This window comes from Phyllostomus discolor, chromosome 1, assembly GCF_004126475.2.
Source record: "Phyllostomus discolor isolate MPI-MPIP mPhyDis1 chromosome 1, mPhyDis1.pri.v3, whole genome shotgun sequence".
NCBI classification, from domain to species: Eukaryota; Metazoa; Chordata; class Mammalia; order Chiroptera; family Phyllostomidae; genus Phyllostomus; species Phyllostomus discolor.
Window position 1 is genome coordinate 65790894 of NC_040903.2, and position 16701 is coordinate 65807594.

The following is a 16701-nucleotide window of genomic DNA, read 5'->3' on the forward strand; positions in this document are numbered from 1 at the left end:
TAACTCTAGAATCTCTGTCTTTCCAGAGGGGCAGCTCCTATTTAAAGCTCTGTTTTGTTCCTGTTTCCCCGGAGGAATTCTGAGGGAGGGCAGACCAACTTGGGGAGCTGTGAATCTGGGGGTGGGGGGTGACATCAGAGGAGGAAGTGCAGTCTTCTACTCAGCAGCCTGCCCTACACCCCTTTCTTTTCACCAGAGTTGCCCCAAACCCCAGCCTCCCAGCCCCATCCACGCTAGTTCTCCCAGATATTCACATGCACCCCTCTGCCAGAGCAATTACCATCCCATGTTGTAATTCTCTATTCTACTCAAATGTCTCCTCTACCCGACTAAGCTCCTTGAAGGTATTTTCCCGGCACCTAGCCCAATCCCTGGGGCATATTAGGCACTTAATAATTATTGTTGAGTGAACGAATGAGTGAAGAGCTTTATGAGGTAGGTATTACAGCAACTGAAGTGCAGAAAATTTAAGTCACTTTCTCAAAGTCACACAGATGAGGAGTGGTGGTATTTGAACCCTGATCTGTTTGCTTGAATTTCAGGCAACTTCCATGATAGCAGGAACCGTCAGTGGTTGAACCCAGACATCTTGTTAAAGATACGTTTCCACACTGCATGGCATGTGGCAAGAGGGAAGTGGCCGTGAGTGCCAGCTCAAGAGCCCCAACCCGGGACTATAGCCCTTTCTCCTTCTGCGAGTTCTGTCTGAACTATGCTGGATTTCAAAGTGAATGGGGGGCATCTAAGGTCTTGGGAGATCAGGCACTCAAGCTGGAATCCTAGTCCTGACCTGCAGTGACTCCTCCCCACTCATTCTACCTGGAAACTGCCTCAGTTCCCTCTCTGTTCACCTGCAGGCACCGCCACTGAGCTTCAGGGAACTGGACAGGTTCCCTGAGCCAGTGAGGACAGGTTCACAATGACGCCTTTGGGCTGTGCCAGGTTCACAAGTGTTACACAGGTTCACACTTTCAGGAAGGTCAGCTCAGCTTGGGCTTCCCCTTTGAACCATGTTCATTAAAACAATGACAACTCAAAGAGCTTGCTAAGTATGGGACAGCTCAGCAGAAACTAGCTGAGAGCTCTCTACTGAGACAAGGTGAAGTTTACCAGACTCATCAAGCAGGGGTTCCCAGTGTAATGTTTCCTGTTTCAAGGAAAGAAGAGGCAGTCAGAGAGCCCAGAATTGCTCAGTGGTCTGCCATACTCCTGCAATTCACTCTCGATGTCTAGTTACTATTGGTTCTTAAGGTCCTTTTAGTTTAAGAGACAAAAAGTAGAATTGAGAGACAGTCCACAGGGACTGTTGGGACTCTGTATACTTTTCAGTTTCCCATCAACAGTCCGAGCTGTGAGAAGCCCTCATGCCTCCCTCCTGCCTTCCTCTCCCTATAACACCTCGCTCTCAAACCCTTCCTTAGAGGAGCTTTATTATTCGTCCTTATTTCAATGAGGCCACCACATACACACACAGAGATGTCCTTGAAATCGGAGATGGGTCACAACAAGCTTTTGGATACTCTGCACTGAATGCTTTCATTCGTTAAACATCTATTTATTGAGTGTCTACCACGTGTCAGGTACCATGCAAGTACAATAGTGAAAAAAAAAAAAAAACAGACAAAACCTTCTATGTGTTTTTGTGAGGGGACAGGTAGGCAAGTAAGAAAACTATGCAGTAAGTCAGTCAGAGGACGAACATAAAGGCGGGTCGGAGAAGCTGTCACAGCCTGCAACTGTGTGAGGACGAACAGCGAGTGTGAAGACCCAAGGGCACTGGTGTACTGTGTTACCGTGGAAGGCGCTGAAGTAAACATCAGAGGACAGGGGCATATTACTCAGCCCCAAAATAAAGTTCTGATTCGTGCTACATCATGGAGCAACCCTAAAAACATTACTCTAAGTGAAGCAAGGCAGATACAAAAGGTCTCAGATTGTTTTCCTCCATTTGAAATGTCTGAAATAGGCAAGTCCAGCTGGTCAGAAAAGTGGGTTTGTGGGTGCCTTGGACTCAGGGAGACACTCGAAGGGAGTAGGAGCTTCCCTGTTAGGACTGGTACATTCTAGACTGGGTTAATCATGAATCATAAGATACTCTCCAGTTAAAACTCCCTAAATTATTTACGAGGAGCTGGCAGTCCAGGAAACCCCTCCCCCCAATCTCTAATGATGCCCCTTCTTCATAAGAAACCTCCCTCCTGAGGCACCACTTCCCACCTTGTCTGGCGGTTCTCCTACCAGGCCCTCCTCTCAGATCTCTGGGGTGACCTCTGCAGATGGCAGCTGTCCTCCCCGAGTCTGACAGCTCCGGCTGTCACGGCTGAGGCACCTCACAGGGGTGTCCTCTGCTGTGTGACCACTGCTGTCTTCCATGTGTCAGCAGGTGAGAAATCTGGCCACTGACTCGTTTTGGATGGCTTTTCCAACCCCACAGCTGAAAGCATCAACTCAGTGATGTATTTACAGACAGACAGGTGCACACATGCACACACAGAGGAAATTGACTCAGCTGTGGCTCCTCATGCGTGTTGTAGGCAGGCTCTAGTTTGGTTTCCAGCCAAAGGTCAGGCCTGGAGAGCATGGCATCCAGACCCCTTGGAGTCTGTGCCCTCCTAAAAGCTTGGGACAAGAACACTCATCACAAGGAGGCTGGGTCCACTCAGGGGTTGGGACTGGGGAGCCTACAGGCCACATTCAGTGCCAGGATGCACCTTCCAGAATGATTGTAAGGACTGGCAAGCAGACTTGCAAAGCTGCACGCAGTACCAGAAACACCTGGGGGCACTGCTGAAAAGAACGGGGTGGTTGGATGGAAGGGCTCTCTGAAGTCTCCCCAGCTGCTGGCTCAGCAACAGCTTTGGCACAAACATGCTGTCTGTTGGGTAATGACTCCACAGCACAACCAGAGCCCCAGGACCTGAGAATGGAAGTCCGGGCTGAGACAATGAGATGATCAATCTCCTTAAAGTGAACAATGAGCAGACCTTTACGGGGAGAGGGAAAAGAAAAAGACCAAGAGCTAGGTAGGCAGGTCCCCGTGCCGGTGTGACAGGCCATGACGGGCCCCAGGGAGCCTGTGAGAGCTGTGCTCGGTCTCAGGCTGTGTGAAGATTGTGCCCTTGTTCACTTTCAGAAGTGTCTTAGTTTGGACACTAATACCCTATGGTCACAGAAAGACAAATGCTGTATAATACCATTCATATGAAGTAGCCAAACTCATAGAAACAGGAAGTAGAATGGTGGTTGCCTGAAGTGAGGGGGAGGGGAAACGAGGACTGGTTTGGTGGGACAGCTCAGATTCTGCACGGTGAAAAACTTCTGGAGACTGTTTGCACAGCAGTGTCCATGTGCCTACTGCTACTAAACCGGACACTTCAAAATGGTGCTGATGGTGAATTTCATGTTACGTGTTTTTTACCACAATTAAAAATTTTTAAAAAATATTAAATCCTTATGGTTCACATGACTCTCAAACCCTCTCCCTCAGCTGGAGTATAAAACATTTAGGAAGACAGAAACTGAGGGAAGATTTTAGAAGTAAAAACATGTGCCCTGGGCCAGCCCTGCCCGGAGAGGGGCGCACACCTTCAGCAAACCTAGTAGCAGAGGGTAAATGAGGATCTTCAGGAGGACAAGGCAGGCACCTCCTGAGGTTAAGGTGCAGCTAAGCCTGCTGCCTGACTCCCGCCTGAGGAATCTCACCAAGCCAGTGTGGATGGGTTGGGGAGGAGAGGTGCGGCCAAACTGGGAAAGCGGAGACAGTTTCCCTTTAAATCAAGCTTGGAGCTCTGGTTCTTACAAAGGACGGGGGCACTCTAATTTCTTAATAAAATTCATTTTGCTACTTAACGTGACTGTGTGACTTTGTGTTACCTGGAATGGTGCGAAAAGTCAAGGGTCCAACTGCATTATTTTTTATCTGAACACATTTGAAAGGGCAGTGTGAGATGAAAGCATTTTGCTTCTCGAGTCCCAGGTGGTGAGTGCTCTTCTCAGACTAGCAAAGGCTTTGGTTTTTCAGCCAGGAAACCCAACTGTGTTCCTCAGTTTCTGGGTTCGTGGCTCCTTTTGGAGTGGGTGAGGCTACTGGGTGCTCTTCTGCGGGGGATGCTCCTCTGGGACCCAACAACGCTGCTCGGTTTCGATTTGCTTCTTTACGTTACATCCAAGGTCAGTGGGGCTCCCTGAGTGGTGGGACTCTGCTTCTGTGAGTGACTGAGAAGCTGTCAGCCTCAGGGGGCTGCTGGGTGTTTATTTGCATGTTAAAAATATCAAATGTGTTTGACCCTGACAGTCCTCACAATCAACGTAGCTGTTTAAATGGCCTTTTCAGCTGTCACAGGTGCCTGTTCGTGCAGGGAGGACAAGTCTGAGACCAGTCCCTGCTGTGGGCAGTGGATGAGCCCTAGAGACCTCGCACCCCACAGGAGGGACAGATGTGTCAGTCTGGGCAAGGAAGAAAGAGCACCTTGGTCACCTAATCAGATCTAGCTTGGGCTTTGGCCAAACTTGAGAACAAAGAGAGTCCTACCTGAAAACGAGCATTTTTCTCTCTCTACCACTTTCTTCTAGGAACATGCTGCTTTTTTGTTTTTCCTTTTATTTGTTAGTCCTTTCTGGCTGTGCAATGGGCTTAACATTGATGCAGTCCTCTGACTTATTTCCACTTTCAAGAGTCTCTCAGCCTTGAGGGTCCTGATCACCTACAGCAACAGCCATGTTGATGAGGACACTGAGCCCCAAGGGAAGTGAGTCATCTTGCGGAAGTGGAGCTAGAACTGAGCTTCCTTGACTCCTAGAGCAGATACCTCTCCACTCTATTGAACAGGGTGCCTGCACGGGGGGGGGGGGTGGGGGGGGGCAGGTTTGTAGCACCCACAGGGTTATATGAGAACCCTGTGACCAGTACCCCAGGGGCCAGGCGCACTGTCCTCCAAGAGGTACCTCCATGTGTGTCACCCTGAGAGAGATGTGGACCTGCCTCTTCTTGAAGGTGTAATTCCACCTCTCTCTTCCCGCACCACTACAGAGAAATTATGCTCACATTATTGCTGCTCTCTAAGGGTTACCCACCCAGATGGGGCAATGCTCTTACTTCCTGCTCACAGCACCACCTTCTTCAGAGTGACAGTCTGACCCTAGCACGGGTACTGTGGGCACAACTTCAATAAGAATATGACAAGAATACAAGCTGGTGTCCTTGGAGGTTTGGCCTACTGAGCGCCAGACTCCAAAACAGCCTCCACAGGAACCTGTGGGAACAGAGGGACCCTTGGTTCCCAGATCCCACGACCAAGAAAAAAATTAATCCTCTTAACAAAGAGACATTGTTTGCTCTTCGTGGCGATCCCACCTCTCACGTTCAGTATAAAAGAGACTGTAACGATATTTGCAGTGTCAAGGACAACAGCACTTTAATCTTGGGAATAGGAAACTCTTTGAGACATAAACGTATTCAAGATGAAGAAAGTTAGACTACTTCTCATTTCTCAGTCTCCACTTCACAGACATAAAAGGAGAGGCACAAGAGAGGTTAAATAAGTTGTTCATCGCAACTTTTTTTGAAAACACTGGAAGTGACTTAATAGCATCAAAACGCCTCTTTGGTTGAAACGTTGACATTTACTTTGAGCCTTTGAGTGGGTATGGAGGCACCTGGCTTATAAAATCTTTTGTTTTGAAGGTGTAACTGCTCTAGGGAAAGGATTTGGGTTTAGCACAGACTAAAATATCTTCCGACACTAAAACTGCAGAGTAAAATCACACGGAAAGGTCCTCGCTACCTGTCTGTAGACTAGCGGTCCTCATGCTCCACAGCCCAAGTCCGAATCACCTTGAGGCCCGTGAAAACACAGGCTGCCGAATCCTGCCCACCCCTCCAAGTTTCAGAGTCCATGAGCCTTGGGAGGGGACTCAAGAGTTTTTAATTCTAACACATTGCCAGGTGACACAGATGCTGCTGGTCCAAGGGCCATACTTCGAGAGCCACTGACTGATATAAAAACTGCTATACTGACCTGCTTCTCCCTCCATTCGGGACTGAGGATTTCTTCTCTCTCCAGGAATCACCACCCTGCCCAAGGTCACGACCTTTTCCCTCAGAGTCACCTACATCTAATGACTGCTTGGTGCTGGGGTCCTCAGCCTCAGGACAACGGCCCTCAGGGCCGTTCCAAATTCAGAGCTTTATCCGAGATTTCATCACAGCTCAGCTTGTCACTCTGCCTGGTCCTGCTTCCTTTCCTTTCCTCACCAGCTTAACTCCAAAGCACTTCCCAACACACTTCCTGCACAAGAATCCATCTCAGACTCTGCTTCCCGGGGAGCCCAGGGTGCTACACTCCCAGAGCTTCTGAGAATCTCCTCTTTGGGAGGCCACTCCAGACCACCCACACGCCTCCCACTCTTCCTTAGTCTGATCTGTGCTCTTTGTAGAATTTGGTGCTCTAATACTATACATTACAGGTTTACTTAATGTTATCACTAAACCATCTTCCCCATCAGACTGTAAGCTCTGGGTGGGAAGGGACCTGTCCCTTTTGTTTATTGTCACATCTGCAGGGCCTAGAGTAGGACCTGGCCCACCGTAGGCACCTAGTAATTCTCATGTGGGGACCCTTTTACTGGAGAGGATTTCATATTCAGCACCCTCTACTGAAGTTCTAAAGCTCCAACTCAATGCTTTTAGGTGACTGCAATTCTTGCGTGAGCAGAGACTGGCATTCCCAGTGCAGACAGAGAGATTTCAGCCATGCTTAATATTGATGCTTTGAGAAGAGCATGTCTACTACTAGTGCTTTGAAAAGGGCATGCTGATTTTCTTAGAATGCAATTGCTTTTTGTGTTTCTTTCTTAGAGTTATTTTAAATGGCAGACTCTCTGCCCTCCCCCAACCGCATGACTCCTCTGGCAGGCCTGCTCACAGCTGGGAGGCAGACCCTCACTGATGACCCACAGCCAGAGCCTGTCACCCCCAAGCATTGAATCCTTCCAGGTCTCTCAGCAGACTGAGATCTGAAGGACTGATAGGGGACAACCAGAGAAGGCCCTTTGATCCAACCCTGTGAGAGAGCAAAGGCTGCAAAATGCTAAAAATGCTAAAAGTATTAAGTGAAGTTTTTCTGCTCTGGGGTGCACAGGCTGTGCTTTCCAAGGGGAATACAGATAACGGAATGTGGAAGGCCCCCACCCAGGGCCAGCCAAGGTGGAGGACTCAGCCACCCCCAAGTGAGCCAAGTGCATCCAAACAGAAACTGAAAACTAAGTCAGCAGTGCACTTAATGGAGTGCTTAGCACACTGAATAATTTAGCAGGCAAACTCCACTGGGAGTCAGTTCACAGTTAATGGAATATTTCCTGTAAATATTATTTTCTGTTCCTGTCTCATCATCTCAGACAGTTCAAAAATCTTTACTAATCTGGGGGGTGACAGTAATGCATCAATTCCCTGAGCTCATACCCCCACTTCTAAAATACTCTTAGGAACCAGAGGAAGCCACACTGGCTGCTTGGGGACGAGGGCAGACCATTTAGTCTCGTTCTTTCTCCTAATGTCTCAGAGGGGACCCCACAGGGCTCCTAATTGTGCATCTAAGTGTACATAAAAGTGCCCCTAATTGCACATCAAATAAATAAGTAAATGCTGTCTGCTGAATATGTAACAAGGACCAGCATTGCCATTCTTCCCCAGTGGAGACAGCTCATTAAATATGGGCTGGTGAGTGGGATGGAGCCATAAATGATGATTTGGAGATACTGAATATTCCTTTTAGGGAGGTTTTGTGGAGTCACATGTTTCACACTATTTAATGCTCATAGCCTCAGACATGGCCGGCAGGAGGGGCCTTTATTCTAATTCTCTTGGCACCCCATTCGAAAAGCATTTCATCATAATTTATAATGACTTCTGATGATTAGATAGCCGGTGTTTTTGAAGAGGGCCAACTATAAGGGTACGACAGAATGCAGCTCAGTTTGGAACTGGTGGGGGAGTTGAGTCTCAAGTGTGGGAGAGGCTGACCTCCCAACGCCTCTGGTCCTGTGCTGCAAAGAAGGGTCAGATTGTCCCAGAGGTCAGAGCTTTCGAACATTCTCAGGCTTTCACCTAAGGAAGGCAAGTTCACTTCTAAAAGAGGGAGCCCTAAGTGACAAATTTCATAGTCTTATTTATCTCTGCCCCAGGTGAACCTAGTTCTGCAAGAATTAATAAACAGTGCCTCTTCAATATATATCACTAAATCTTCATTCAAACATTCTTTTTTTTTAATTTAAAGATTATTTATTTATTTATTTATTTATTTAGAGAGGGAAGGGAGGGAGATAGAGAGAGAGAGAGAGAGAGACAGAGAAACTTCAATGTGCAGTTACTGGGGGTTATGGCCTGCAACCCAGGCATGTACCCTGGCTGGGAATCGAACCTGGGACACTTTGGTTCCCAGCCTGCACTCAATCCACTGAGCTATGCCAGCCAGGCATTCAAACATTCTTAAGGAAGAAAAGGAAAAAGTCTGGCTTGTACCGGTGGCACCACAGCCCAAAGACAATGGGATAGCCATCCCAAAGCACATCCCCACTGTGGTCACTTTATACACATGGCTCTTCCATTTCCTTTTTCTTAATTTTATTTTTAAAGATTTTTCTTATGTTTTTAATTATATTTTATTGATTGGGCTACTATAATTGTGCCAATTTTTCCCCTTTAGCTTCCCTGGACTGAGCACCCCCAACTCCCTCAGGTAATGCCCACACCATTACCCTTGTCCCTGGGTCACGTTTACAGGTTCTTTGGCTACTCCATTTCCTATACTGTACTTTACGTCCCCATGGCTATCCTGTCTGTAACTACCTATTTGTACTTCTCAATTCCCACATGTCTTCACCCATTACCCACCCCTCCTACCTAGCAACCATCAAAACGCTCTCTGTATCCATGATTCTGCCTCTGTTCTTGTTCCCTTAGTTTGTTTTTTAGATTCAACTGTTGATAGATTCGTATTTTTTGCCATATTACTGTTCATGGTTTTGATCTTCTTCTTTTTCTTAAAAAGGTCCCTTAACATTTTATATAATAATGGTTTGGTAATGATGAACTCCTTTAGTTTTTTTCTTGTTTGGGAAGCTCTTTATCTGCCCTTCGATTCTAAGTGATGTCTTTGCTGGGTAGAGCAATCTTGGATGTAGGTCCTCACTTTCCATGACTTTGAATATTTCTTGCCAATCCCTTCTATCCTGCAAAGTTTCTTTTGAGAAATTAACTGACAGTCTTATGGGAACTCCCCTGTAGGTAACTAACTTGTTTTCTCTTGTTCCTTTTAAGATTCTCTCTTTATCTTTAGCCTTTGGAATTTTAATTATGATGTGTCTTGGAGTGGGACTCTTTGCATCTATCTGGTTTGGGACTCTCTGTGCTTCCTGGATTTGCATGTCTATTTCCTTCACCAAATTAGGCAAGTTTTCATTCATTATTTTTTCAAGTAGATTTCCAATTTCTTGCTCTTTCTCTTCTTCTGATACCCCTGTGATGCAAACAGTGGGCCTCTTGGTGTTGTCCCAGAGGCTGCTTACACTATCCTCATTTTTGTGGATTCTTTTTTCTTGCGATTCTGATTGCTGATTTTTTGCTTCCTCGTGTTCCAAATCACTGATTTGATTCTTGGTTTCATCCACTCTGCTGTTGTTTCCCTGTAAATTGTTCTTTATTTCAATTAGTGTATCCTTCATTTCTGACTGGATCTTTTTTATGCTCTTGAGGTCCTCACTGAGTTCCCTGAGCATCCTTATAACCAGTGCTTTGAACACTGCATCTAAGAGATTGCGTACCTCCATTTTGCTTAGTTCTTCTTTTGGAGTTTTGATATGTTCTTTCATTTGGGCCATGTTTCTTTGTCTCCTCGTTTTGGCAGCCTCTCTGTGTTTGTTTCTATGTATTAGGTAGAACTGTTATGGCTTCCTATCTTGGTAGCATGGTCTAATGTAGCAGGTGTTCTATAGAGTCCAGCAGCACAGTCTCCCCTATTACCTAAGGTAGATACTCAAGGAGTGCCCTCCATGTGGGCTGAGTATACCCTCCTCTTGTAGCTGAGCCTTGATCGTTGTTGGCAAATCAATGGGAGGATTCACTTAGGCCATTCAGCTGCAAAGATTGGCAGTGACCACTTACCACAAACCTCTACCCTCTGTAGAATATCAGCTATACAGAGACAGGGTACTAGTACTGTGACATGGTCTGTAGCTGTCCACTGAGTACTCTGGCCCTGGGGTTTCCTGAGTGGTACAGGCCAAGGTCAGCCCCGACCTGTGTTTTTCCCAGTGGTACCCTGTCTGAGCTGTAAAGCAATCTGAGATGGTTGCTACTTGTGCTGGACTGGGAGATTCCCAGGCAAAGCCAAGCTGTGGAACTAGGCTGGCTACTGCTAGTGCTGGCCCTGGGGCTCACTGAAGCTGGCTTTTGCTTGTTTTAGAGGATTTAGGAAGTTGTAAAGCACAAGCCAAGGCCACCCATTCATAGGGAAAAGCCACTGCTAATAAAAGCCACTGTAAGTTAGGTGGGATGGAGCCTCAGGGAATCTCCAGGGTCGGGGCAAACCAAGTTAGCCAGAGATGGAGTCTCAGATATGGCACTCATCTGTGGGATCTGTGGCTCTGTGGGACGTGGGTTCAGAAAAGGGACAAAAGCCTCTCCCTGCCTTTCTGTCCAGGAGAAAGCTATTCCCCAGCTCTTGCCTTGATGCCAAATAATTCACTTCCTCCCTTTATGCCACTGGTTTTTTTCAAGCTGCTACCCCAGTGCTGGAGCTCAGAGAGAGAGAATCTGAGTAAATTCATGTTGGGTTCTTTAGGAGGAACTGCTTGGGACTCCAGGAGTTTCTTCTACCTACTCAATCCCTACTGGTTTTTGCAGCCAGAACTTGTAAGGACTTATCCTCCTGGCACTGAAAACCCTGGGCTGGGGGGCCTGGTGTGGGACTGGGACTCCTTGCTCCCGAGATATCCCTCCTGAATTTTTATCTACCACACATGAATAATGGACCAGCCCATTCTGCATCTCTGCCCCTCCTAATAGTCTGGATGGATGTGGCTTCTTTAATTCCATAGTTGTCAGACTTCCATTCAATTCAATTTCTGATGGTTCTGTGTTATGGCTGTTTTATAATTTAGTTGTAATTTTGATGTGGTTGTAAGAGGGGGCAAGCCATGTTTATCTATGCCACCGTCTTGGCCAGAAGTCTCTGGCTCCTTCCTTCCTTCTTCCTTCCCTCCCCCCATTTCTTCCATCCTTTGGCTTGGGTCTCTTTGCTTGGCTGTAAATGCAAACTAAGATGAAGCTCAAGATTTACTTCAAGTGCCCAAATGTCAATCTGACAATGTTTCATTATTCCCTGAAGCCAACAAAACTGTCACTTGTGAAATAAAGGACATATTTCTTATGCAGCACTACAATTCTACACATGTACACATGCTAAAATGGAGTTTGGCAGGTAGGAGCAAACAGGGTAAAATTATCTTTGACCTTCTTTCCACTTCTCTCACCATTGCAAACCCAAGACAGTTATACATGTAGATACTGCCATTCCCGTACTCCGATACAACACAACTGTGCATAAAAACCATCAAACCCTAACTGTGGGAAAGAAGGTGAAATGGGATAAGCAAAACGGATGTTCTGAAGTGTCACATAGCAGTTTTAGTCAGTATATGAACACAGAAGTGGGGAGGCAGGCCGAGTGAAAGGGAAAACATGGTTGGGTGACAAAGAAAAATAGAGGGAATTAATGAATGTTAATGGCATGATATTTAAAAGCTTATAAGAAATTCTGTAACCTGTCCTCAGTTACTGTCTGTGGTTCTGCCTTAAAATAACTCATACATGCAAGCAAGGGCCAGTAATCTGAAGCATATAAATGCTGTGTAGAGTTTTTTTAAATCTTATTTACTGATTTTCTTTTATCCAAAATCTTACAGATTTTGCAGGGCTGTTCTTCTGCACATATAGTTCTAAAACTTCTGAAGTTGACTTTTGAGTGTCTGAATGTACACAAAAGCCAAAACACTATCAGTGGGCATTCCCATGTGTCTGGCTATTCCCAACAGGTGCCCCAAGAGCAGAGGGGCTGGTTTAATTCTGACAAACATCAGCAGCCTGCATGCTGGGATGTACCTCTCTACAAGGCTAGGTGCCCATTTGTTTAGAAGGCCCAGGCAGCAGATTGGGTGTGTGATTGGAAGGAGCCCAAAACACTCTCTCCCTCACACCTGTTAGGCACCCTGTGCTTGATTCCATGTCTCCCATAGCTGCTGTGGCTTCAAAAGGAGGATTAAGCAACTTAGGGTAGACTGTGTGACCAGAATGGCAAACTGCATCCCAACCAGAGAACCTGGAATAAGCTACTATCCCGCCCATTCACGAAGAGCAATCAGCCACCCACTTTGTTTGGTTTGCTTTTGGAACATATGGAAACACTTGAGTACATTCTCAAAAGGAGGGTGCTGAGCTGTCTGGCATGCTCATGGTTTGCTGGTGCCATTAGAACTGTGCACACCAAGGGTGCCAGAAGTGCCCTAAGGCTGTCCGGGGGGAAAGGAGCAGGCCCAACCTGCCACTGCCTCTACTTGAATGTTGGCTCTTAGTATTGTGGTGCCACGTGACACAACTACAGTAGCTGGGTCCACATGTGAGGAAGGACCTCTGTCTTGGCTGCAGATCCAGCTGTTGATGCAGAAGGGCCTCTAGGTGCACAGAACTAGGCTCAAGTCCCAGTTTCTTGAGCATTGCTGGGGGCTCAAGACAAGGAGCCCTGCCAGGCCTCAGTAAGAGGGAGTGGCACCACCTGGGGAGCCATTTCTCAAAGGGGCTGGGCCACCCTTGAGCCCTGTGCCTCAGAACACCCTGGCTCCTCACAGACAGAGGCACTACCAGGCACACGTGTAGCCTGACTGATGTTCCCCAAGTCTGAGTTTGGAAAGGAAGCACAGATGTCTGGGTGATGGTCTCCAACTCCAGCTACACACAGAGTCAACTGGGAGGCTTTCTAAACATTCAGTGGCTAGGTCAAGGATGGGGTGAGTGGATTGGGGGAGACTAACATCTGCAAGTTCAAATGGTTTCATGTGATTTCTGATTTTCAGCTGTGGTTAAGCATCACTGGCCTAGAGCACCAAAGGCAGACTTTGGGCACCTTATGCATGAATCTGCATTGAGAGTGGTTACCATGTGCGTGGGGCCGGGCAGGGAGCACAGGGACTAACAAATGCCTCACAGGTAACAAAGATCAGGTCTTAGCAGAGGCAGCTACCCCTTGGGCTAATGAAACTTAGGCTTCTCTTCTCCTTATGAGCCTTTCAAAAGCCTGTTCTTAACTTCATACTCAGATTGCACATTCATTTCTTAAAGAGGACTCCCCAAATTACATAAGATTCAGGGCCCATGCAACTTGGACCTGCCTCTGTCTCATAAGCAAGTCATAGTAGGGACCTGAAATCTACTCACAGCTACTGGTAATGTTTCTGATGTGCCGAGTGCCTCTCGCTTTCTTCTCTCTGTTCAGTCTCTAGTTCAGTTACATGTTGGAGGTTCTTGATACTCTTGAGCTCCAACTCAACAACTAAATGCATACTTGTCCCAACTGCCTACTTATCTCAGCTACCCAGATGTCCCACCAAGCCTCAAACTCTGCATGTGCAACCTGAACTTACTGCCCCTTCTCTTATATCCCATGCTTTGGTAAAGCAGCCTGGCACCTTTCTAGATTCTCCTCCTGCTCCGACTGCTACCCTCTCTTACCACACAACTGGTCAATCATATCTACTTCCTAAACATCTCACTTCTATTTCCCCTTATCCGTCCCTATTACTGATAGCCACCCCCAAGCCCCGACCTACACCACTGTAATGAGGTCCTGGTTTGCAAGTCCTATCCTGCATTCCTTAGACCTACCTCCACATAGCCACTTCTGTGACAATGAAAATCTGATATGGCCATTCCCCCGCTTCAAATGCTTGAGAGATCCCACTGCCTTGAAGATGAAATCCTCTTGGCAAAGCCTTCAGGGCCCTGGGACCTGGCTGCTGGCCTCCTCTCCAGCTGCCCTCCTCTCACCCCTAGTTCCAGCCCCATCAGGCCATGAGGCTCTCTTTCACAACCAAGTGTATCTCAGCCTGCACATCTCCCCACCCCATCCATCCATCTGCAAAACTGTCCACCCTTCAGCACCCAGCCCCACTTTGCTGCCTGTGAAGGCTCATCTATCCTCTTTAAGCTTAGTTGTTGACTCTGATTCACCAGCGACCCTCACAGAGACCTCTGGTGTTAGCACTGAGGACCACTAACGTAATTATCACACACACCTCTTTCCCTGATAGCCTGGGCAAGCCTGAGGATATGACATGTTTCTTATTTAGCTCAGCACCCTGCAGTCTGTTTGGCACATACCAGGCAGACAATAAACATTGTTTGAATGAACGAATCAATCAATCAATCAATCAGTCAATACTGACTCTGATGGCTTGGTTGTTCCTCACTGGCACAACTACTTCCTCAGAGGCCACAGAAGCATAAGTTATTTTAAGTAATAACTCAGTTTGAGTAGAGCCAACAACCTAAATAAATATATTTGCCTTTTAACATTTTTAAATGTTAAATGACCTGGATAAATTCCACCCATGAGAGTAAATTCTCTTATTTAGTAGCTGATTATTCACACCTCTGGCTTCCTACTTCTTACCTTGAAGCCTGTTTTAGAGTCTTAAGAGACTCTAAATTTATGGAGTTACAATTTATCAAGCCCTTGGAATGTATCACACCCTGCTTTTTACATACATCAATTATTATCTTGTTACCTCTTCAATCTTCATTAGTATCTCAGAGAAATAAAGCAGGTTTAAACATATTAATGAATTAAAGGAACACATATGAGTACTTGTTAACATGTCTTTCAAAACGCTCTTAGTGGAGAATTCAACCATTGAATTTTAATGAGCTCAGCTGTGGATCTCAAGTATCCATGTTGGCCTTGGCCTTCCACCAATGTGGGTGATGAAGAGCTGGATAGAGTATAACCAGGATTTTGTTCAAGTATCTGGGAGTATTTATTCCTGACTCTAGCAAGCAGGAAAAACTTTCAGGCAGGTTGAAAAGAGAGGACAGTTGATAAAAAAAAGGAGGGGTGAAGAGAAAGCACGAGAAGAAAAAAAACACAGGTGCTTAAAAAGCCACATAAGAAAGAGGCAGAGGGGAACTGGAAGAAAGAGACCATGTGACCAGGGAAAACAGAGGGGGAAATAAGAACGCAGGACCCACTCCCGTCTCACAGGATGTGAGTAGAAACTGGAGAGCTTTTGAAGGTAGCCCCAAAATAATGTTCTCAGAACAGGCAGGCTCCTACTGGACTGTTCCCACAGAAGAATTTCTTCCCATTATTTGCTCAAGATCTTTTCTTACAACTTAACTGACTTACTGATGAATTGAGTAAAAATCCTCAACACTGGGCCACTTTCCCCCTATCAACTTAATAAAAAGCTGGCCAAGGGTGGATGTTAACCAGATAGACAATGATAAGCCCAGCTACGCAGTATGGGTTTCAATCCTGCTCGTGGATAAAGAAGCTTGGAGCGCAATCTGGATGACATAATGGATTGAAATTGCTTTCTCTCTCCCAAAGCAAGTGTGGCTTTGACAGTCTTTTACTCTGTATTCCAGGGTTTCAACTGCATACCGTCTTCTCTGCATGATCTTCTGCCAGAGAATCTGAATGACAGCTCTCGCCTCAGAGGTATTTTTCCATTATAATTTTTCAATTTGTTCTGGTCTGAAGAATGTGTGTCAAAGAAAACAGAAAACTCAAGCCCTGCACCGGCTTCAGACATTCTGTTCTGTGTTTACAATGACTTTGCAGATGCCTCTCTGTTTCCCCTTCTTTTTGGCAAATGACCTTATTTTTTCCAGATTTCTGATCACTTCTAATACATGACAAAATATTTACCAGATTTGCAGGAATACCTCTCACGCCTCTTTATTTTTCACCTCTTTTTGACCCACAATCTATTCTAGCTCCCCTACACACATGCATGCATGTGTGCACACACCCCCCCCCCCCACACACACACGCCACTCTGAGAAAACTCAGATTAGCCTCAGGATTCAGGAGTGATGTTCCCCTCCTTTCCCAAGGGCACAGCTCCCCAGGAAATTAAGGAGCAGGACAATCCCTCAAAGTCCTTTCCTCTGTTTCCTTTGAGAAAGCTGAGCCAGTCTCCTTACCTTAAATAATTATAACTGCTCAGGTTTCCTTAGTGACAGGGGGAAAAAAAACCATTTACCCAGGGAGCTCAGACTGGATCTCTGCACGGTAAATTGTATGCACTCAAAGCATCAAGGGCCTGGTGAGCCCAGAGGCCCTCGGGCTGCTCAGCATAACATTTCACTCACTTCTCCACCTGCCCCTCTCTCCTCTCACAGAGGAGAGCACACTTACCTTCCTTGGCTTCACTTTATCGTGGTAGTCATACTGGAAGATTCCTTTGTAGCTCAGACCCAGCCACCATGGTATCCCTTGCTTGTCCTAGGACACCAAAAGGAGTATGGATCAGTATGGGGCCCGAGGGGATAGATACTAACCAAATCTCCTGGTTCGTCTCAAGATAGGGGAAAACGCAAATTCCTTGAAGTGAGTGGAGCCCATCTCTCTCCACTTTTTACCTTAACAG

At 46.5% G+C, this 16701-nt stretch overlaps 1 protein-coding gene across 12 annotated transcripts in view; it reads right to left on the reverse strand.

The window, feature by feature from the left end:
- Positions 1–16701, reverse strand: part of FRMD4A (FERM domain containing 4A) — a 584868-nt gene that overhangs the window by 78914 nt on the left and 489253 nt on the right. For all 12 annotated transcript variants that reach the window (XM_036023926.1, XM_036023890.1, XM_036023900.1 and 9 more), the window contains one exon: positions 16470–16556. In XM_036023926.1, the coding sequence (XP_035879819.1) occupies positions 16470–16556 (87 nt within the window). The remainder of the gene's footprint in view (positions 1–16469; positions 16557–16701) is intronic.